Source organism: Bos javanicus, chromosome 11 (assembly GCF_032452875.1).
Source record: "Bos javanicus breed banteng chromosome 11, ARS-OSU_banteng_1.0, whole genome shotgun sequence".
NCBI lineage: Eukaryota > Metazoa > Chordata > Mammalia > Artiodactyla > Bovidae > Bos > Bos javanicus.
In genome coordinates, this window is record NC_083878.1 from 73,885,469 (window position 1) to 73,907,619 (window position 22,151).

A 22,151-nucleotide genomic window follows, 5' to 3' on the forward strand; every position below is an offset into this window, starting at 1 on the left:
GGGGTAGCTGAAATAGCCTTCCCTCTTACACATTTAAACAGTTCCAGAAAAGGCAGAAATACCCTTATCTCTTTAGGAACACAGCTAATAATAACGGTCCACGGACAATAAAAAATGTCCATTTTTAGCTCAGTGGAGTTGATTAGATGCTCAAGCATGGAGAGCAGACGAGTGAAGTAAACAGTGCCCACCCCTCACAACCGCCCCAGAGCTGACCAAGACCTCCATTGTGGGGTTCAGGCTCTCTCAACTTCTCGAAGTTAGCTGCTACAACTTGTCGTGTTTAGCTTTGCAGTCAGTTCAGTCTTGAGCAGGGATCAGCTGGACTCTGGAGACAGGCATGTGTTTGAATGTGGACTCAGCTACATGACTGCTGAGCATCAAAATGAGAGTTTTCCAAGAGATAGTGTGTGTGAGCAGTTAACACAGGGCCGTGGCACAGATTGAGTCTTATCATTTATTTTGGACAGTTAACTAGCTGTCTGTCTATCTACCTTCTTACCTTTCTCCCCATTGGCCTGTCTCTCTGCCTACCGCCCTATCTGCACATTGGTGCCCAAGATCTACTGTAGCCTCAAGGACTGAGGGCCTGGGAGAAGAATGAGGATGGTGCAGTTGAGGGTGTGAGTGGTGTGGGTTTAAGCACCTAAGAGCCCCTGGGCCCTTCTCCTGTCACCCACTGAGCAGAAGCAAAACCGAGGCAAGTTTCAGGATGAACCCAAGTCCTATGGCAGTGGCTCTGCTATCTTTGGAGGCTCCATGAGGGGCCATGGGCTGGGTGGGGAAGCCGAGCTCAGTTCTGTGGAGCGAAAAGGGCCAGCAGGGAGCTGAGCAGGAGAGGGTGTCCCAGGGAGAGTGTAAAGTGGGGTGAAGCCCTTCCTTTCTGGCACCTGGGCTGGGCACAAGGACTGGACCTGGCCTGCAGCTGCCCTTACGGAGAGCCACAGAGCAACGAGGGCTCTCACTTATAATCACCCTACTTAGCACATGCACAGCATGGAAAGGCAGAGTCTAGAGGAGTTACCTGTGCCTGGCAATTTCCTCACTTGATCCTCACGGTAACTGGAAGTGCCCACTGTCATTATCCCCATTTTTACGGGTGAGAAGTTGAGGCTGAGAGAGGCTGAGAAACTTGGTAAGGGTCACATGATGGTTTACCTGATTCTTTCTGTCCACGAAGTGAGGGTGGCTGGTGGGGCAGGGATGAGACGGTGGGCTGCGCAGTCCTGGGTGGGCTGCTGAAGGGGTGAGGGCAGAGGCGCTTGGGGGCTGCCGGGGTGGCAGCTAGCAGAGTACCGTGCTCCATCCAGCCTTCGGCACAGTGCAGGCCCTTGTGTGTTTAGGTGGTGTCTCTCCCTCTGAACTGAGTTCCCTATTTGCTTATCTTTCCAGTACACAGTAGGTGTGCAATAAATGTTTCTGAGCTCATCCACGGGCCTGGCCTCATGGAAGCTCCAGGACCACAAGGGTGGGCACGGCTGGGTTGCGGTGGGCTGGGTGCATGTTGGGGGAGTTTCTCTTCTGAAGGGCAGTGAGGCCCCAGCATGGCGCACGGGGTGTGAAGGACCTGGGAGAAGCCATGGTGTGCAAGTGCCCAGGAGCTCTGAGGGTGGGAGGGCCCACAGGACATGGCTGCTGCCTGCCCAGGAACGGGGCCTTTTGGGAGCCGTGGAAGACCTTCGTCAATAATTATTACACGAAGCCCACCGAGCAGTCGGTGAATGCTTGTTGAATATTGTTGGATAGTTGGAACAGAGGACTGCTGAGCTCTGGGAGGTGACTGAGAGCAGGAGAGGAGGGGGCCCAGGAGGGCCCTGTGGAAGTGTGAGCACCAACAGTAGTGTCTGGTGTCTCTGCCTTCCCGCCCAGCCTCCTGCAGCTCGCCCTGAGGCCACCTCTCCATGGTCTGGCCTGGGCCTGCTGGGTGTGTGCGTGTGCATGAGCGTGTGTGGGGTGGCCCAGGGGTTGGGGTGGGGGGTCCTGTGCCTGTAGCTCTGCAGGCTGGGGACTCAGGTGCCTAGAACGGGCTCTGCCTGCCAGAGAAGCCAATTCGTTTCACTGAATTCCACGACCACAGACAGGTCCTGGGAGGCTGGCCAGCCAGCTGGCGAAGGCTGGTACGTGCTTCTTGTCCCGGGGGGCCCGGGCAAGTGGCTGGCTAGATCCGGCAAGTTCATCCCCTCAACTCAGACACCAACTTGAGACATCTGCTCAGTGGATGCCGTGTCGGTAGCATCCGGTGTGCGTTCCAAAGGGAGCACATGTGTCTGGCTGGCTATCTCTGGGCGAGGGCCTTGTGGGATGTGCTCTCTCTTAGGGGGAGGGGTCTCTGTCTAGGCATGAGGCCCCTGAGACAACCGTGTGTGGGTGTGTGTATGTGTAAATGCTAGCACATACCTTTACCTTGGCTTGCCTGCCTGCTCATGTCACACATATGTACACGTGCCAGGGGCACACGGCAGAGGAGGGTATCGTGCCATGTTGCTGTGGAAAGATCCAGGGGCTGGGAATGAAAAGATTTAAATTTTGGTTCTTAAGGCCTCCCTTGCTGGCTCTCTGATCTCTGAAAGAACCACTCTGAGCTTCAGATTTCCCGCCTGCGTAATGGAAAAAAAAAAAAAAAGAACCAGCTCTACTTTCTGTAAGGCATAAGAATAAAATGAAATAACGTATGTGAAAATGCTTTGTTAATTACCACGTACTGTACAAATGCGAGAGATTATTATCGTCATGGCCCAGCTCCTCAGAATGAGAAGTTGTATGTGGCTTAAAATAATCCATCCAGTGAGCTGTGTTAAAATGTAGGTCAAATCCTAGCCTCAGAAGTTGAGAGAGCCTGATGATAACTGCCTCATCTAACAGGCCTCCAAATGCGAAGGGGCTTTGAAACCTGTAAAGGGTTATATAGATCGAAGTGACAGGATCATGTTTAAGATGAGAAGGTACATTTTAGTCACCCTGTTGCCTGATTTGCAGTTGTAATGATCAAGCAGCACTGGAGCCTCCTGCTTGGTTGTATTGGTGCAGGTTTGTGGATTTGCACACATGTGTCTCTCTCTCTGTGTATGCTGACTTGTTTATTGAGCATCTACTATGTGAGAGTTACTCATCAAGTATTTTGAGTCCCTGCCCTGTGCCAGGTGCAGGGAATGGAGGCACTGGGGACAGAGGCCAAGGTGAATAAGAGAGTTCCTTCCCTGGAGGGGCTCATGGCCTGGCCAGGAGGAGAGCCAGCAGTCCGTTGCAGTGTTGGAGAAGGAAAGGAGAAGGAAGGGAATCTAGGAGGTGAGGTTAGAAAAGTCAGGGTTTTCTGGTCAACCTGAGAGGAAGGTAGTTGTGGCAGAAGCCAGGGTCTATGTCAAAGTCCCAGGGAGGAAGCAGCCCACATTTGCACCTGGTGTGGTGGTTTTGCAATGGCTGGAGCTGCCAGCCGGAATCCTAGGTCCTGCCTTTACCCGGGCTAAGGAGCTTGGGCTGATCCCGCAGAACCCTGGGAGCCCCCTCCGCAAGGGCTTAAGCTCTGTGGAGTGACATAATCAGTTTTGCATTTTGGAAAGATCATGGAGCCCCAGTGTTCCTGAGGATTGCACTGCGGCGGGTACCAGCCAGATGTTGGGGTTTGTCTGAGCAGTGAGTGATGGCTGCATATGCAGGCCGTGAGCTGGGATTTGCATGGGGGCAGGGAGGAGGCACTTCTGGGAATAGTTCTGGTCTGTACGTGCAGAGCAAAGGAAGTTAGCAATTCTTGAGTGCCTTGCACATGTCAGCTTTCCATATATTACCTCAGTTAATTGTTCTACCATTGCTGCGAAGGAGGTATTAGTATTCCCATTTTGTAGGTGCAGAATGGTAGGCTGGAGAGGTTAACTAGCTGGAAGGGCCTAGTGAGGAAAGAGCAGAGCAGAAAGTCCAGCCTGCCCCTCCCCTGCCCACTCCCCACAAAGCCCACCTCCCTAGAATTTCTGCCCATTCCCACTGGAAGGATTGACTAATCCAGTCCCTTCACTTGACAGATGAGGAAACCAACCTGGGCTCAAAGCTTGTTCTGCTCAATTTGTTACTGTTTTCCAGCTGCTCCAAGTCACTGTGGATCAGATTCTTCCCTTTCAGAGTATTAGTGACGCCTCCTAACTCAATGCTACTTGCAGATTTGATAAGCATATTTTACATTCCTTCGCTCAACCCATCAGCAGGGATACTGAATGAAACAAGCCCCCTGACAGATGCGGGAATGAACCACTTGATACGCCTCCTTGAGGGGCACGGCCCCAAGCCATCTGCTCACCCTGCTCAGTGTATTATCCCCTCTCCCTCATGGGTGTGAACGAGGGCAGGCCCAGAGCAGAAGGTATCACCGCCTCCCTCTGCCCTGCTATGTCGCTACATCATGGAAGAATGACATGACCAAAAATAGTACGCTTTTCACAAAGTTGTGTGCGGGTCCAGATGGAAAGGGTATGGGCCAGAGTCACTCAGACCTGGCTGCAACTCCTGCCAAGTCTCATGGCCACTTGGTTTCCTGAGCACACCCCAGGGTACCTGAGGCTTGAGTGTTGGACTGGGCAGCGAAGGCCTACTTGGGCCCCAGGGACGGGCTCAGGACAGGGCCCCGGGGACTCCCTGTTCTCAACATGCCAGGACTGGACAGATGGCCTGGTGTCAGGGTCCTCCACCCCTTCCTCTTGGGGGTGTTGAGTTGAATAAAATTCAACAGGGGAAGATGCGCTGAGTGCCTCTGTGCATTGGGCCGAGAGTGCGTGGCTTAAGGTGAGGAATGACAGCAAGTCTCCAGATGGCAGGGGGTTGACTATCAGGGGCCCCCAGAGGCTTTCTCCATATGCTGATGTGGGGGTGGGCCTGGCGGTCCTTAAAAGTCAGGTGTCTTTGTTTTTAGTCTGTGCAGGCGGCCTGGTGACTGTGGTTCCTGAGTGCTGTTCTGAGCCTCTGACCGGCTTTCACACCTCCGATTAATTCAGAGCAAAAGTTAGAAAATCAGATGAATCCTCCTGTAAGAAATGCAATGTGTTAAAGAAACAGTTCAGAGGCCAGAATTTCTGGGTGGTGGGAGGACCCTTTGGCTGCCCACACCGATCCCGACCCACCTCGGTACCCCACCCTGGCTGGTGCCTGTGCCTTCCAGGCCCGTCAACCCGGACACAAGGAACAGTCAGAGGCTCAGCCAGGTCTGGCCTGTATTCTGTAGGCAAGTCCAGGGGCTTGGTGGGCCCTCTTTTTTCCAGGGAAGATGTCATTCCTCTCATCTGAGGGGCATGTGGAAAACCCACCAAGGGCTGAGTCTGTTCTAGGCTCTGGGAATTGAACAAGGGGATAAACCATTTTATTCATCTGCCTTCTTAAGAACCCAAGAATCAGGCAGAATGGGCACCAGACACCTTTATGCCCCCACATTATGGATGCAGCAACTGAGGTTCAGAGAGAATGGTCCTGAAAGCAGCATACAAACAAGCCAGGCACATATTAATTTAGGTTTGCTCTAAGCGCTGCCTTTCTACGACCGCCTGTTCTGGGGATGCTGAGTTACCTGGTCAGCGCAGTCAAGACGGTGCCATTTTAGCCATTGTGGAATCTGACCAAAACCACCATCTCAGATTAAGTTCACTGCATTTGGTTAGATTCAGTTGGAACCTTCACAAACGTTCAGTAGTGCTGGGAATCCTTGCTCTCTGCGTGATCCAGGTGATTGTTTCTTAAACAGGGGTGTCTGTGGGGTCTCGGAAGATCGCTCAGAACCAGCAGGTCTGGCCCACTCCCCCTAGGCACCCCCCAGAGGCCTCTCCTCCACCTGGGTGTGTCCCACCTCAGCCTTTCTGCCCTCACAGTCTCTCTGCCAGTTTTTCCTGAACAGAGCCTTTCAAGGGTCTCTGGTCCCCAAGGTAGCCTTTTCTGTCTGCCCTGGACCCTCCCCTCCTGTCCACAGCCAGCACCGTGCTCCCTGTCCTTGGCTTCTCTTCCAGACTTCTCTCAGCTGGGTTCCTCAAACGGTCTCATTGGCCCCTCTCCGGGCCCTCAGTCCTCACTGCTGTGTCATTCTGCACAGCTTCTCCAAAGGCTGGCCATTCCCATCCCTAACCAGGTTGCGCTGCCCTCAACTTCTCTGTGTCTGTCAATTTTTGCCTCTTGAGTTGGCAGCTCCCTTTTTTTTTCCTGGACCCACAGTACACTGGTGTCCACTTTCTGCTCCTCTAAACACTCTCTCCACGTCTTCCAACCCTACCATAGCTTTCCCTTTGGTGCCGAGGCCTGGCGCCTCTGTCATCATCTCTTTGCATTTCTTCCGAGAACTCCCAGAACCTCAACTGTGATGCCCTCAAATCTCCTTCCTGGTTGGTCTGTCCCAGATGGGCCTTGAATGGATAGATGGACAGAGGGGCCAGGGTTGCTCTTTCCACGGGTCTAAGGTCTACGACTGGTCACAGTAGGTTTCCGTCCGCATGTCTCGCCATCACCTGAAAATTAATGTGGCAAACCACAAGCTATTTTGAAATCACAAAAAATGAAAGTTGAGTGGGACATCGAGAGCCACCTCGATGAAATCCCCTGGGAATCTGTGTGCCTCCCCTTCTCTGTGGCCCCAGCACGGTTCTGGGCCAGCGCCCTCCCCTGGGAGGACCACGAGGCCGCCCAAAGCTGCTGGTATCATCACACAGGGGCATGAAGGGCAGCCGGTGGGCCCCCCGCTGGGTCGGGGTCCCTTTCTCTCTCCTGCCCCAACACAGTCTGTGCTCGTGATTAGTCATGCTGGAGCCGCTGAGTCAGAAGCGACTTGTGGGTGGTTTGTGGCCAGGCTGGAGCAGTGAGGCAGGAGGACTTTCTAGGTTTATGCGTCTGCCCCATGAGACAAGCCCTGCAGGGCCTGGCCCTGGCACAGGTGAAGGGTGGTAACAAAACCAAGCTTCTGGTCCAACCTAATCACCGAAAGAGGGGCATCACAATGAACCAAGACACAGTCCCCGAGACACTCGTGTGGGGTGACAGTGCAATGTGGCAGGTTTTTTCAGGGCAGGCGTGTGTAGAGCGGCTGTGACAAGCCTGCTTCCAAGGGTCTAGTGCACTTCCAATAGACGTCGCTCAGTTTCGTGTGTCTCTTCAGGGGATTCTCTTCAATAAAGGTGATTCACTCAATATTGAGCTCATTTCATTTTTGCACTTGTGTTAGATTTTTTTTTTCCATATAAATAAACTCATGTCCAGAAACAACTTTTTTGTCAGAGCCTGTGTGATGAGTCTGTGGTTCAGAAAACGTGTCCACCCGAGGGAGAGCTGTGTTCTGCCGGGGCAGCGGGGCGGCCCACAGGTCCCCCCGAGGATATACTGAAATCGGCCCGCGAGAGTGGCTCAGCTCTGCCAGGCAGGAGGCGGGTGAAGACCATCCCTACCAGGGTGCCAGCGTGACACCGCCCTGGGAGTGTGGCTACCCTGTGAGTGGGATGCTGGGGAGGGCTCTGGGGGTCCAGCCCTGGCTTTACAGGCTGTGTCTGTGCCCACAGGAGGGAGAGGAGCAGGAGGAGGCTCGTGCCAAGGAGGAGCGGCAGGAGCCCAGCACAACTGCCCGGAAGGTGGGGCGGCCTGGCAGGAAGCGCAAGCACCCCCCGGTGAGTGAAGTGGCGTCCACCCCAGCCCTGTGCGCACACACACACACACGTACCCGTACGTGTAGGCTCTAAACGTCCGTGATGTGTGGCCTGCAGGGACCTTGGCACACTAAGACTGCGGGATGGGGTGCACCCCTCCAGCTGTTAAGAGCCCAATTCCATTCCCCATTCTCTGGACCCAAAAACCACTCCCACAACTTTCCTATTTTCTACATTGAGCTGGATGCCCCCAGAGGCCAGGGGACTTGCATTATGGATCTTGTGGGACTTGAAGCAGGCCCCTGACTCCCACCTTCTTTCTAGAAGGGCAGCAAGAGGGTAGGACTTGTTTTTCCCTGGCCTGCCAGCATGGGCCCCTCCCTCCCCATCCAGACACCCACCTTGGGCCTCCGTCCCACCTGGAGAACTTGGATGAAGGGGACTAAAGTCTGGAAGTCTGATCAAAGTGAGTAGGGAAGACATGCAGGCTCTTGAGTCCTTTTGTCAGAGAGAAGGAGGGCTGGGCACTGTTTTAAGTCTAGTCGAAGTAGAGAACCCCAGCTTCTGGGTGCCATTGCCTCGGATTCCAGGGCGAGGCTCCTGGGTTGCCCAAGATGAGGAGTGCTCTGTGGGGCAGGGCCCGGGGGCTGCAGGAGCCTGCCTTCCTTATGCCTTAAACTCAGAGGCAGAACAGTAGTTATTTGCCAGCACCAACGACAGCTGGTTCCTTTCTTTTCGTCCCTTCCAGCTGAGAATGGGAAACTTGGAGCAAGAAGGTAAGGAGGAGCCAGGAGCCCCGCGTTAATTGTAACTCAGCCCTTCAAGGACATGTTCTCAGAGGAGCAGGATTTTCTTCCGTGGGGCAGAGAGTAGAGTGAACGGTGGCTGCAATGAGGGAGGGAGGGCTACACCTACTGCAGGTGACGGGGTTTTCGGAGTCAGGAGGTTTGGGAACCTGTGGGGCATTGAAGTGCACCGCTGCCAATGCTGCTCGGAGATTTGGAGCGGAAGAGGGCAGAAGTTAAGTAATTTAACTGGTAAGTAATTTGAACACTTTTAATATTCAAGCAAACATGGATATTTTATGGCCTGGAATGAAAAATGCACAGGCAGTTGAAAGATAAAACTGGGGACTTCAAAGGGATTTCCAGCTTGCAGCAGACTCCAGGCTGCACTTCCAGATTCCTGGGTGCCCCTCCACTCCACCCCCCAGATAGACTATCTTGTCGGGGAAAGTGGAGGGGCACAGTGCCGATGGAGTCAGTACCCATCGGTCATTCCGTATCTGAGCCATGCATGTACCTGTGATCCGCAGAGCATGCTCCACCCTTACTTTCCGGCGCTAGGGGTGGGAGCCGCCACCTGTAGCAAATGGAACTGGCAGCCCTCTGACTCATCTTTGTGAGTCCCTGAACCAGAGGGAGGGCACATCACTGAGAGGTGGGGGAGGTCCTTGAACCAGCGGGTACAGGGAAGTCAGGCCCAAGTGTGTGTCCAGAGTTGGATGAAGAAAGGGAAGGGGGGTGCACAGCCCAGTGGATGAAGGGTCAGTGGGTCACACACCTTGGCCTGGAAAAGGGGCCCAGCAGGGAAGAAAAAGCACTGTCTTTAAAATCCAGCAGACCTGGGTTTGAATCTCAGCTCCACCACTGACCACCTGTGTGACCTTGAACAAGTCACCGCCTGAACCTTGGGTTCCCCTTCTGAAAAATAGAGATGATAAGGATGCATTCCCCCTAGACCCCTGGGAAAATTAAATGGGTTAAAATACCAAAGAGCCAATGGTCAGCCAAAGTCGGTCCTGTCCTTATGTGGAACGGAAGCAGCAGTGCTGGATTTATTGCTCGCCAGCTGTGTGACCTCAGCAAGTTACTGAACCTCTCTGAGCTTTTTCTTCCTTGTTGGAAAAAATATGGCTGCCAGCCCTACCTGCCCTGTCCACCGCCACGGATGCTGTGCAAACAGCAAGGTGGGCTCCAAATGCACAGTGTCATAAGCCTGCCCCTCTGGCCCCCACAGGGGCCAGTGGGCCAGGGTCCAGAAGGCCTTTCGTGTGGGAGCCTGGCATCAGCCTCTCAGAACTCCCTGGGAGGTGCACACATCCTGTGCAGGCCAGTGTTGCTGTGGTCCAGTCCTCACTGACATCTGAAGCCACCTGGACTCCCAAGAGAGGCCCTGGGAAGGGGGATGGAGCACGGGGAGGCAATGTTGGTTGGGGAGGCAGGGGATCCAAAGCAGCGTTGTGACAGAGACCCTTGCACATTGCAGGGCACAGAGAACAGCCAGCCGGTCTTTCCTGGCAGCAGCCCCATTGACCCCGAAGGGAGCCTGCATAAGGGAAGTCTGTGGTGCAGCCCAGGGCCAGTCCACGGTCTCCCGGGCCTCTTGCAGAGCCGATGCTTGCCCAGGCCTCCTCCCCTCCCCAGCCAAGGAGCACAGCAGGGTGGGTTTCTGGGGACCTGGTAAAGCTGTGATCCTGGGAACGGGTTGACCAGGGTGCTTTAAGGCAGCTGAGTGTGTGTCATCCAGCTAAGCCTGGGAACTGGGCAGGGAGTGGTGGGCTCGGCTCAAACCCTGGCAGGTGGAACAGAGCAGGCAGTGCTGGGAAGCACGAGAGGAAAACCTGGCTGCAGGCGGGCTCTTGATTTGTGCCAATGTTGCACACCCACTGCTGGACAGGAAGGGATCAGGTATATCCAGTGGTGTCCTCGCCATTCCCCACCCAGGGTCTCTAGGTTTTGCCCCCAAGACCTACCTGTCTCTGGGTACCTTCCACTTTCTCCTGCATCAGCCTCCTGGCTGTGTCCTTTCCAGACCGGGCCCCACCTGCCTGCAGCATCTCTCTAAACACCCCCAGCCCTCTCTTTTTTGGCCACAAACACATTACACCAACTGAGCACCTGCCAAATAAATAAGACTTATTTCAACCTAATGTGTTTGAGAGGAGGCCACATATAATTACAGTAAATACAGCTTGGGGCACGTTGCTGTTCAAGAATCTGCAGGGGGACTTCCCTGGTGGTCCAATGGTTAAGAATCCACCTGCCAATGCAGGGGACATGGATTTGATCCCTGGTCCAGGAAGATTCCACATGCTGTGGAGCAATTAAGCCTGAATGCTGCTACTACTGAAGCCCGTGTACCTAGAGCCCGTGCTCCGCAACAGAAGCCACTGCAGTGAGAAGCCTGAGCACCACAGTGAAGAGCAGCCCCTGTTTGCCACAAATAGAGAAAGCCTGTGTGCAGCAATGAAGACCCAGTGCAGCTAAAACTTAAATATTAAAAAAAAAAAAAAATCTCCAGGGGCTCCATTTCTCATGGGATGAGACCTGGAACACTTCGTTTGGCTCCTCACCACGTGACTTCTCCTGCTTCTGCATGGGTGCTCAGCGTCCATCTCTTGCCAAAGAAACCCCGTCAGCTTGCTGCTCCCTGAGCACCCTGGGCACATTTGTTCTGATGTTCTTGGCAGCCTTACCTGCTCTCTGCCCACCCAGTGTCACAGCCCACCGAAGCCTGTCTTGCAAATGAAGCCCAGGGCAGCCATCGTGAGCCACGCTGGCCCTCCCTTTTAAACCAATTGTTAAATTAAAATGAACACAAAGAACTAAAACAAGATAACAGCCCTGCGATCCCGGACCTGGGTCCACACACCTGACGGAGAAGCACCAGTCTGAGAGCTGTTTGTTCCCTGGTCTGTACAGAAGTTGAGAATCAGTTTAGAAACCTTTATATCAACTTGATACTGTCACCACATCCACAGGCACGATTTTGTGTTTTACAGAAGTATCATTCCCTGATGGATTGGGAATCTAAGATACCTAAACCAAAGCCTGGGTTTTCGCACAGAAAAGCTGGTGGTGAGAGTGTGTCGCTTCCACCAGATCTTCCATTCAGAGGTGTACCACCCCTTCCCGTTGCACTGGGTACCTGCTCACTGAGACTGGCAACCCTGAAGAAAGGCTAAGAGCGGCACAGGGCTCGACTGCCTACGAAGGCCTTCTACTCCCATGGACCTCATTTGATGCTGACAGCAAACCTGTATGGGGAGGTGGGGGCTGCTGTCGTGACTGTCCCCACAGTCAGAGGAAGAGACCGAGATTCAGAGAGGACGACCTAGACTTGGCCTCCAGCGTCCCAGCTGCAAAGCCCGGGGTGCTCATCCTCTCTCACCACTCCAGTCTCACCACCTGGGAGACTGGGTACCCTAAATTCACTTTAAGGTAATATACGAAGGCCGGGCTGTTTGAAAACATGTGTAGACCTGGTCTAAAAAGCATCCAGATGAAACAGAACTGAGCAGGGCGACTGACCCACATACTAGTAAGCCTGTGGCTAAGCGGAAGGGTGGTCTGAGGAGTAAGAGGTGGGCCCGTTTCAACCAGGCGGCGGCGTCGGTCTGTGGCACTGGCCTAGGAGCCAGGATGCTCAGGGCCCCCGCGGCAACAGGAAACAGGAAGCCAGCCACAGGGCTGGGCGGGGCCTCGGAGGGGAGCTGGCACCTGCGTGCAGGGCCTGCTAGCTGGCCAGTTCTCAAGACCCGCGGAGGGGACAGCACCATGCGGGGCTGGTCGCCCCTGGCCGGAGAGCGGAGGCCCGCATGTGGGTGCGAGTGTCGGGCTGGGAGGAAGAGGTATCTTCTTGTTCTCCAGCTCCGAGGACATTGAGAGTAACAAGTTAGGGTGTCTGAAGCTGGTTCCTGCCTGATCGCAGGCCCAGACGGCCCTGCGACCAACTTTGTCCCTCGGGTTGGTTACACATGGGACTCTAGGAGGGACAGTATCTGCCCTTGCCCACCAGACCCTGGTGGGGGACTGGTCCTTTGGGGCTCCCTGCCCTGTTTACTAGGTAGATACACTTATTCATTGAAGATTTATACCCATCAACTTCCTCCAAGGTTATTTTTGCTCAGTGGGAGCACTCTGAGGTCACTTCTTGCTAAGAATAACCCAGAAAGGGAGGGAGGGGGAGGGGAGGAGGGGGCTGGGAGCAGGCGCTGAGCTCAGCCAGACCGGCCCAAAGCCAGTGTTACTCACTCCTCTTTGCAGGCGGAACCTCCAACACAGTGCCCCAGTGAGTGAGCTCACAAGGGCCACACTGCCCCACTTCAGAGTGAAGGATTTGAGGGTGTAAGCTGTGTGAAGCTGGGAGTCTGTCCCATGGCAGCTTAAGCCAGCTGTTGTGTAAGTTGCTCAGTAGTGTCTGACTCTTTGCAACCCCATGGACTGTAGCCCACCACACTCCTCTGTCCATGGGATTCTCCAGGCAAGAATAGTGGAGTGGGTAGCCAGAGGATTTGCTTCTCCAGGGGATCTTCTGACCCAGAGATCGAACCTGGGTCTCCTGCATTACAAGTCAAATCTTAACAGTCTAAGCCAACAGGGAAGCTAGCTGAGAACCTTTTAACTTGGTTATTGAGAGTTTGCAGTACTGGCTCATTTTCCCACCTAATAGATCCCTTTGCTTCTGAAGACAGCGCTTTTTGTGTCCAGGTTCGAAGGGCTCCTTTACTTACCTCTGGAACCTTGACTCAGTGACTTGGCGCCCCTTGTTTTTATGCACAAAACTTTCTGAAAGGGTGTCTCCCATTCCTGGGCCCTAGCCCCTCAGGGGGTGTCCCTGCCTGTGAGCCTGCATCAGGCACACGGCTGCCCACTCCCGTCTCCTCATGCTTTTGAAGGGGTGGGGGAAAACAGGGCTGGCAGGCCTCTCAGGAGGGCAGAGACTTTTCTGGGAACTGTGCCCTGCAGACGCCTCTGCTGTTCCCACAGCTGGTCCGTCAGATCAACACTCATGGAGGCATCCGGTACCCAAGAGCCTGGTCCGAGGTCTGCGCCTGAAGTGCCAAAGAGATGTTGTGGGGAGGGGCTGGACTTTCGAAGGGAGGTGATCCCTGGAAGGGGAAAGTAGATTTTCCCACTTGGGACCCTCCTGAGCAGCATGTTCAGAGAGAGGACCCATGTGACAGGGAGAGGATGGACTGTGAGCAGACTGGCTGGGCTGAGTGGATGGAGGTTTCATTTAAGAACACCTTCTATCTTGGTTGGAGAGGTAGTTTGCAGGCAGCCTGAGGGTTTACATTTTATCCTCTTGAAAATACGTAGTGTTTATCTAGAGAAGTTTTGAGACGGCGTGGGGTGTGAAGTGATGGGAGTCAAGTTTTGGGAAGGTCACTCTGGCATTTGTGAGCATGACAGTTTGAGTGCACAAGAATGCAGGGAGATAGGGTGATGAGGCCAGAAAATATGTCCAGAGTCTACTGGGTTGGGGGCAGCCGTGATGGGACAGAATGGGTAGGGCCTGCACTGCTGGGCTGCAGACGAGGGAGAGAAGGGAAGGTGCTGCTGGCCTCCAGGGATGGCAACAGTGTTATTGCCAGAGACAGAGACTTCTGGAAGGTCTGGCAGGGCCCCTTTCAGAGGCCACTCTAGATAGCTGGTCTTACCGGGGAAGCATCTGAGTGAAATCCCAGAATCTCCATTTTGCTTTCCCGAAAACCCCTGCTTATTTTCATCCCTCCCTTGCCCCTTCCCTGGAGCCACACGTCCCAGGCCACCTCCAGCAAGAGGCATTCATTCCCTCGGGTCCCGAGCCCTGAGGGCTTCCTAGGACCCCGTGGGCTTCTTGGGAGCCTGAGCTACACCTGCCGCACTCCCGCAGTGGCAGGGACCTTCCGTGAACGCTTTGGGGCAGAGTTGTTGACGTCGGTCTTCTTTCATCATCCTCACCTAGAGAATTCTGTGCATTTCAGTTCTGCCACCTCAAGAAAGATGTAACGAAGCTGGAAGATCTCCAGAGAAGGGCAGCTAAAGCGATCCAGGGGAAGGCAGGGCTGCCAAGTGAGGACAGACAAGAGAGATTACGGCCCTCCAGTCTGGAGAGACAAAGGCTGAGTCGGGATGTGATTAAAGCTATGAAGTCACGGCATCGGGTGGGGCAGGATGAGCAAACCCCAGCGGGGGTGGGTGGGGGTGGGCGGGGAGACACCCAAAGAAACTTTAGAAAGGTAGGTGAAGCGGAGAAAAGAAAGCCCCATTTTCCATGGTGAGTTCCCTTCTCACCGAACCTGTCACCCAAGGCCTGACTGTAGAGGCTGAAAAACAGAAGAAACTTCAAAAGAGGTTGACTTAAATACTACGTGGGATCTTCTCCACATAATGGCTTTTTCAAGGCAGCCTCCAACTCACCCTAAAATCCTTTGAGTATGACTTCAAAGAGCCACAGCCAGGCCCTCTTCCAGGTGGACAGGTGTCTCTGGCTGAGAGCAGAACCCCGGGTGGGCCAGCACTCACCAGGTCCATGCTTACTCTCACAGCCGTGTGTCACAGCCAGCAGGGGCCCCGGCTGAGTGACCTCTGAGATGTCCGCACCCTGAAGTTCTCTCCTCCGTCCTGAGTTGCAAGTGTGCGTGCACACACACACGCACACACACTGAAGAGATCTCGGGGGGTGGGTGGGAAGGCAGCTCCCGGCCTCTGGTGAGAGGAACGGTAGGACCTAGAAGTCGCATGCAGCCTGGGGGATCAGACTTGCCAGAGTTGGCCCTCTTTGGCCTCTGGTCCTCCTGTCCCTTGACCCCACCGGTGGCCCTTTTAGCTACTCCACTGGCTAAAAGGAAATTGGAAGGGTCAAGGTCCTGCTTCCAAAGTCTTGGGGCCCAACTCCAATCACCCCAGGAAGGCTGGGCAGGGAGGCATGTAGAGCCTCTCTCGGGAGTGGGCGCGGGGGACCTCTCTGGCTCTCTCTGCCTCAAGGCCACTTCCGGCCAATCAGAGCAGACAGTGGCCAGGGGAAGGGGCTGCAGGAAGGACTGGAACAGAGGAGACTGGGGAGCCTGGGCCCAGTGCCAGCGCTTAGGGGACAGGGCCGCCCTGCTTACGTGGACAGTTCGGCTGTTTCCTGAAATTAGAGTCAAGCTGGGAAAATCCAGGGCTTGGTGGGGACCCGATGGGCCTGCAGCAGCTGAAGGACTGGATGAACAGTGGGTGTGGGTGGAGAGGGGATGCTGGTGTGTGTTTGTTGACATCGTTCTGGGGCATCTGAGCACAGCTCTGTCCTATGGCCGGTGAGCAGATGTCTCTGGGCCATGGGTGCACTCCTTGTGTGTCTGCACATATGATTGTGTGTCTGTGTGTCTGTAATCAAGAAGACGTAACTGGCGGGACGCCAGGGTTCCTGGCTGGCACAGAGCTGACTGCTGCCAAGGGCCTTAAAGGCACAATGGCCATTTGGGGGTGGGGGTAGGAGGGCAGGAAGATGGGAGGGTGAGGTGAGGCCGCCCAACATCTGCTAGCCTCAGGGCCTCCCTCCTCCGGGAGTGAAGGCCTTTTTCAGCAGCGGCTCCTGGCATGGGAAGAGAGGGTGAGTCAGGTGCCCAGAGCCAGGCCAGGACCTGGCTCCGACTTTCAGGGCCTTGCAGTGGGAGAGGCAGGATCCCTGGGTCTCCCCCCTCCACACCTGAGCTCAGGTAAGACTGCATGCAAAGGCTGTGCTGGAGAGCTGGGCCCTGGGCCCTATCTCCCATGTATTACTTCCATCACCTCTTAACTTGCCAGTGTGTGTGAGTCGTGTGTGTGTGTGTGTGTGAGTATTATAACTGTAAAAAGCCTCAAAAATCACTTCCCTATCTGGAGCCTCAGCACTCTGCCCCACCTTGGGAGACAAGGCCTCACCTTCTGAAGCCGGGTGGGCGTTCTGGGGTCTGGTCCAGACTTCCAGCAGAGAGGGAGGGGAGCAGGGCGTGGGGGGCGGGGCTGGGGAATTGGCTTTGGCCTGAACAGGTTCACTGCAGAAGGTTCCTTCTTGCTTCGCCTCTGGCCTTTCGTTGTGGTGGCTGCTGCCAAGGAAACAGCCGGCAGCCTTTCCCTGGCCCTGCTCAGGCACATCAAAGCCTCCTTTTCCTCCTTGCAGCCCTTGGGATTTGAGGTTGGCTTTTCCGGAGACTCAACCCAGGTGGGGAGGCCAGCTTTCGAATGCCTCTCCTGTACCTGGGTCATTCTGGAAGCTTTAGCACTTAGAAGGTGTGTGACTGGAGGGCAAACTGTGGCGCCTTTTTCTTTGGAAAAGTGAGAGCAACATAACCCATCGGGATAACTGTAATAATTACATTTATTAATTGTCTAAGCATCTTTATGCCAAGCCCTCTGCTTAGTACTGGGGAGCTGTCAGTGGAGTGGTTGGAAGGAAGAGAAATAAAAAGATAAATAAGGCAAAGCTCACAGCCTAGGAGGGAGACACACGGTAAACAAATAATTAGGTACCATGTGAGGAGTGCTTTAATGAGATAGGGTGTGAAAGTGCTTTGTAAACAAATGTGGTGTGTGGTGGACTGGGAGATGTGAGTGAATGCTGGAGTGGACTGCAGGGCCAGCCTCCACGGGGGCTCTTGGGGGGCAGAGGTTGGGAAAAGGGTGAGGCTGAGGGCCTTAAAAAGCAAGCGGGGCCTGACACAAATGCCTTCCAGGGGTGTATGTTTGTGTGTGAGAGAGAGACAGACAGACTTAAAATATTCCTTAGAAGACAGAAAGTAGAATAGTGGTTGCCAGGGACTAGGAGGGGAAATGGGGAGATTTTTGTTTAAAGGGTACAGACTTTTAGTTTGGGATGATGAAAATGTTTTCAAGATGGATGGTGGTAATGGTTGTACGACAGTGTGAATGTACTTAATGTCACTGAATTGTACACTTGAAAATGGTTAAAATGGTAGATTCTCTGTTACATATATTTTACAACTTTTTAAAAAGTTTTGAAAAAAGGGTCCTTAGATGAGGTCCCTGTGTCCGTGCCCCTGTCCTCAGCCCAGGGCTTTTCAACAACAGCACCCGCCCCCTTTGGGGCTGCATAATTTCTGTGTTGGGGGCTGTCGTGTAGGGTATTTAGCAGCACCCCAGGCCCCTACCCACCAGAAGCCACAGTCCGTGCCTCCCCCCAACCCCCGCCACCCCCACGGTGTGGTGACCAAAAATGTCTCAGACATATTGCCACATGTCCCCTGGGGGGCAAAATCCACCCCAGCTGAGAACCACTGCCTTCACTGCTTGGAATAAGCTGCTCACAGGAGAGGTCCAAGGAGCAGATAGGCAGCAGAGAAGCAGGAGGCATTATCTTGGGATGGAGGGGTCTTGCTTGGAAGGAAGGCAAAGGCCAGCAAACTCTGAGGGGGCCTCAGGAGGTGGTAGGCCGGGTTTGAAGACCCAGAGTGAGGCATGTGGCAGGGGGTGGGGGGGCAGGTAGGTGCACAGTGGGTGCTGGAGTCTAGCTTTACTCCACTCTGTTGTGCCCACCCACCCAAAGGAAGAGAAGTGAGGGGGCCCATGGCTCCCATTCCCCTCCTGCCACCACTCCTGACCCCCTCTCCCCGCCTCCGTGGGTGAGAAGCAGAGGAAGGAGAAATTGTCACCTACAGCTGCTGGTGGCGCCTTTGAAAAGGGCCGGGCTGCTACCCCTCCCCCCACAGAAGAAATGAGTGTCTCAGAGTGTGTTGTGTCTCCTCCACTCAAGGCAGTAGTAAAGAGTAAAAGCAAACAAAACCAGACCTTTAACCAATTACGTTTGACATGCAACAAAGTTGAGACTCCCTCTAGACGTGTGGACTGGATGCTCTCACTGTAACCTGGTCTTTGGCATTAAGGAATTCATTGTGAATACTAAAGAGCTGCCAGGTGCCCTACTCCAACGCCCAGTCTAACCCAGTAAAGCGATCCCGTGCCTCCTCTGTGGCTAGTGGCCACAGAGGAGAGGAGGGGGCTGAGAGGAGGTAGAAGCAGAGGAGACGGAATCAGGAGGGCGCAGGCCGGGCTGGGGTGGCCGCTCCAGGCGGCTTCCAGGTCTGTTCTTCTCACCTGAGATGGGACATCCAGCTCCCCACTGTGGACCTCCTTCCTTCCTTCCTCTCAGTGGTTTCTTCTGGGTGGATCTGACCTGCCCAGTTTCCACGCCTCAGAGAGAGGGAGAGTGAGGGCCCACTAGTAGCTGGGGGTGAGGGGGTAGTTCTTCATGGGTTAGATGGATCTCAAGTTGACGGTGGTAGGAGTCAGCAGCTCCCCTAAGCCCAGAACTCCAGCTGACTCAGGCTGGTGGGGAAGGGGGGTGAGGGGGAATGGTGAGATCAGGGCAGATTTCAGCCCACCTGAACCCATCCTCCCGGGGCTGGAGCTGTGCAGAGCTTCCCCTGACGCCTCCTCCACCCACCTCTGGAAGGATGGCGTGTCTCACCCTCTTGCAGACTGGGGGTCCCTCCGGGGCAGGCCTGAGAGGGGTCTCCAGTCAGGGTGGCTCGGGCCCCAGGGCTGGGTCGGGTCTCAGAGCAGGTAGTCCTGGGTCTCTATGCTCTGGAGCTGGCAGTCAACAGGAAGTTGAGTCCCAGGGTGAGAAGAGGCGGTGTGGCCCCCGGGCAGGAAGTAAGTGACAGCGGCATTGTCTGAGCAGTCTGCGGGGCTGGGAGCCTACCCTGACTCGAGGTGTGTGTGGTGAAGCGAGTGGGTAGAGGAAAGGAGGACACGGCTATGGTAAGAGATTGGTGCCGCTGACCCAAACTTCTCAGCCCGGCCAGCGGGACCCCGCAACTCCCTCCTCCTGGGAGCGCCATTTCTGGGGCTCCAGCGGTGGCACAGCAGGACCTGGGGGGCAGAGCCCCCCCCGCAGGCTCCCCACTCCAGGCGTGCCCGGCACTCCAGTTGCCTGGGCCACGCGACTGTGTCACACACAGGAGGCTTGAGGACTGAGAGGATTCATCCGAAGAGGGGAGTTCCAGGCCAGAGAGCCCACTGGTTTGAATAGGGAGGTGGAAAAGACCTCCTGAGTCCTGGAGAGAGTGTGTGTGTGAGACACATGGGGCTGCCACCGAGGAGAGGGACAGGGCCTGCTTGCTGTCCGTGTTTGGCCTTCTAGCTCTGCTGGCTTCGGCCTCCAGTGCCCAAGCCTGGTGGAGGACTTCTGCCTTCCCCACCCCACCCCGAGGCCTACCTCTTCCTCCAGCACCGCCCCCCGACCCCACCCCACCCCACCCCCACTGCTGAGGCGCACACACATGTGTAGCCTTCCGTGGTAGGGTTTCTTCCTGGAAGCAGGCCTGCCCAAGCCGGTCCACATGCTCCCCTCCCCCGGAGAAAGCAGCCTGGCCAGGCCTCGAGGTCCCTCTGTATGCCCTCAGGCTGCTCTGTGTAGGGAACCTCCTCCAGGGCAGACTCTGGCTTTTATTTCTGTTGTTTTCTCCAAGGCCCTTGTCCCTCTTTGCTGCCTCTGGGGTTTCCTCGCCGTACAGCAGCGGGCTCACTGGTGAGAGTGTGGATCCCTGGGGCAGAAGCCGCCTTGGAAACTGCGGGGCCTGCCAGGGAGGGGCTGGGGAACCCAGCGCTCCGTCAGGCTTTGGAGTACGTTCTTCAGGGGTATAGCTATCTGGAGGGAGTTTGGCAGGATCTCTTTCCTCACACTTGGATGGGCAGACCCTCTTCCCCAGCCAGGCCACTTCTAGGACTCTGGCCTATGGAAATTCACAGGTGCAGAGAGCCGTAAGTGCAAGAGGTTCTCTGCAACAGAAAGCCCGTCAGCCCAAAGCTCACCACTAGGAGACGGTTTGAATAAATTAAGGACCATCCTTTCAATAGAATGTTGAGCAGCCAAGGCAGAGTGAGCCAGATCCATACGCGCTGGTATGGAGAGGTGCCCGCTGTGCTTGCGAAGTGAAAAAGCAAGTTGCAGAACAGGATAAGTCATATGATCCCTTCTTAGGGGGGAAAAAAAAATTCTGGATCTGGATGTGTGTGTAAATACGTGTGTATAAACACGCAACTTATGTATGACTGTAGATGCACAGGGAAAAAAGTCGAGAAAAGATACTCGCCAAACTGTTAATGATGGTTCACCTGTGGGGAGTGATTCTGGAGGCAGGGAATTGAAATAGGGGCTTTAACCTTTCAATGCTATTCATTTTTGTGTGGTTAGAATTTTTGTATGTGACTGGCTTTTATAAACAGAAAACAGGTGGGGAAACTGAGGCACACTCTTGAGCAGCACCTTCCTGAGGCTTTTGCTGAGCTTGTGCCGCGCCTGCCCTCCACCAATTCTGCAGGGGAGCCGGCAGACAGGGCTGCGGCGGGTGGTCCGGTGCCTGCGGGTGTGGCAGAGCGCCAAGCACAGGGGGACTCGTGTCTCTCCTGCCCTGAGAGGACACCTCTGTCCCTTCTGAGATGTCCTGGCCTACCTGCCCCCGGATGGCCAAGGGCCAGATGCTCGCCAGGCTCTGTCCTCACAAGGTGTGTGACCTCGAGCTAATCACAAAAGTCTCTGGGAGCCTCCCCAGGAGGCCGGGTGCTCTGAGGGGTAACGGGTGAGAGGGAGCTTCGCCCACCGTGCAGTGACACTTAGGAGGGACGGTTATGACAACTCTCAGTGTGTTTCCTGTAGCAAGCTCAGTTCTGAGACTCCTGGGGACAAAGCACGACACTTCCTCTTGGAGGGGAACATGGCACCATGTACTCCAGACTTGCTGCAGGCCACTGTGTGCTCTGGCAGGGGGGACTTGGCTCTCCTGGGGTCTGAGCACCCTCGAGAGGCTGTGGGGCCAAAGCTGAGGGAAGGAACAGTGCTCAGGTTGGGGGAGAGGAGGCCCCCCTTTCACCCTCGCACTCCACATGCCAGGCAGCAGCTCAAGAGGACAGCCGGAGGGGCGTTGACACAGGAGTCAAATCAGCCCGGGGTTACTTGGAATCCTCTGGGGAAGTGTCCTGGTTTGAAGTGGGGATAAAATGAGGAGCATTCCTTTTCAGTGGGGGCCACAGGGAAGACTTGGGGACCCCCCCATCACTTCAGTGAGTGGGGGTGCTGTGAGATGGGGTAAAGAGCTGTAAACATGTTAGTAATGAAGACAACTAGCACTTGTCAGGGCTTCACAGTTTACAAAGCACTTTCTCATACATTTTCCTGTTTTCTTCACTGGAGTCCACAGACCTTTTGACTTCAGAGGGTGAAGCCCTTGAATCTGAGAGAAAAAATTGTGAGTGTGTTTGACTGCATACACATTTATGTGAACACCATTTTCTGGACAGACGTAATTTTCACCAGAATCTCCAATGGGTCAATGAGGGGCTGAAACCACTGGTCTAACGCTCCCTTCATGTTTATCTTTGCAGGTGGAAAGCAGTGACACACCGAAGGACCCCGCCGTGACCTCCAAGTCCCTGTCCATGGCCCAAGACTCAGGCCCCTCAGAGCTGTTACCCAACGGGGACTTGGAGAAGCGGAGTGAGCCCCAGCCAGAGGAGGGGAGCCCCGCTGGAGGGCAGAAGGGCGGGGCCCCAGCAGAGGGAGAGGGTGCCACTGAGACCCCGCCCGAAGCCTCCAGAGCTGTAGAGAATGGCTGCTGCACCCCCAAGGATGGCCGGGGAGCCCCTGCAGAAGAGGGTAAGTCCCGGGCACAAGGGGGGAAGCCTCTGCAGGGCTGGCTGGGATCCCCCTGAGGGTTAGAACTCAGGGCCTGGAAGGTCCCAGGAGGCACCTGCTGGGTGGTGGCTGAAGGTCTACTTGCTAAGGCTGTGTGCCCTGGAGGCTACTGGCTGGATA

The 22,151-nt window shown here is 55.1% G+C and overlaps 1 protein-coding gene across 11 annotated transcripts in view; it reads left to right on the top strand.

Moving 5' to 3' along the window:
- Nucleotides 1-22,151, top strand: part of DNMT3A (DNA methyltransferase 3 alpha) — a 102,334-nt gene that overhangs the window by 31,345 nt on the left and 48,838 nt on the right. For 8 of the 11 annotated variants that reach the window (XR_009739503.1, XM_061433099.1, XM_061433095.1 and 5 more), the window contains exons 3-4: nt 7,509-7,613; nt 21,722-21,992. Coding sequence is in view for 10 of the 11 variants with exons in the window: in XM_061433099.1 (XP_061289083.1) it covers nt 7,509-7,613; nt 21,722-21,992 (376 nt within the window). In the remaining variant the exon portion in view is untranslated. The other 3 variants (XM_061433102.1, XM_061433103.1, XM_061433101.1) reach the window with 3 other exon arrangements.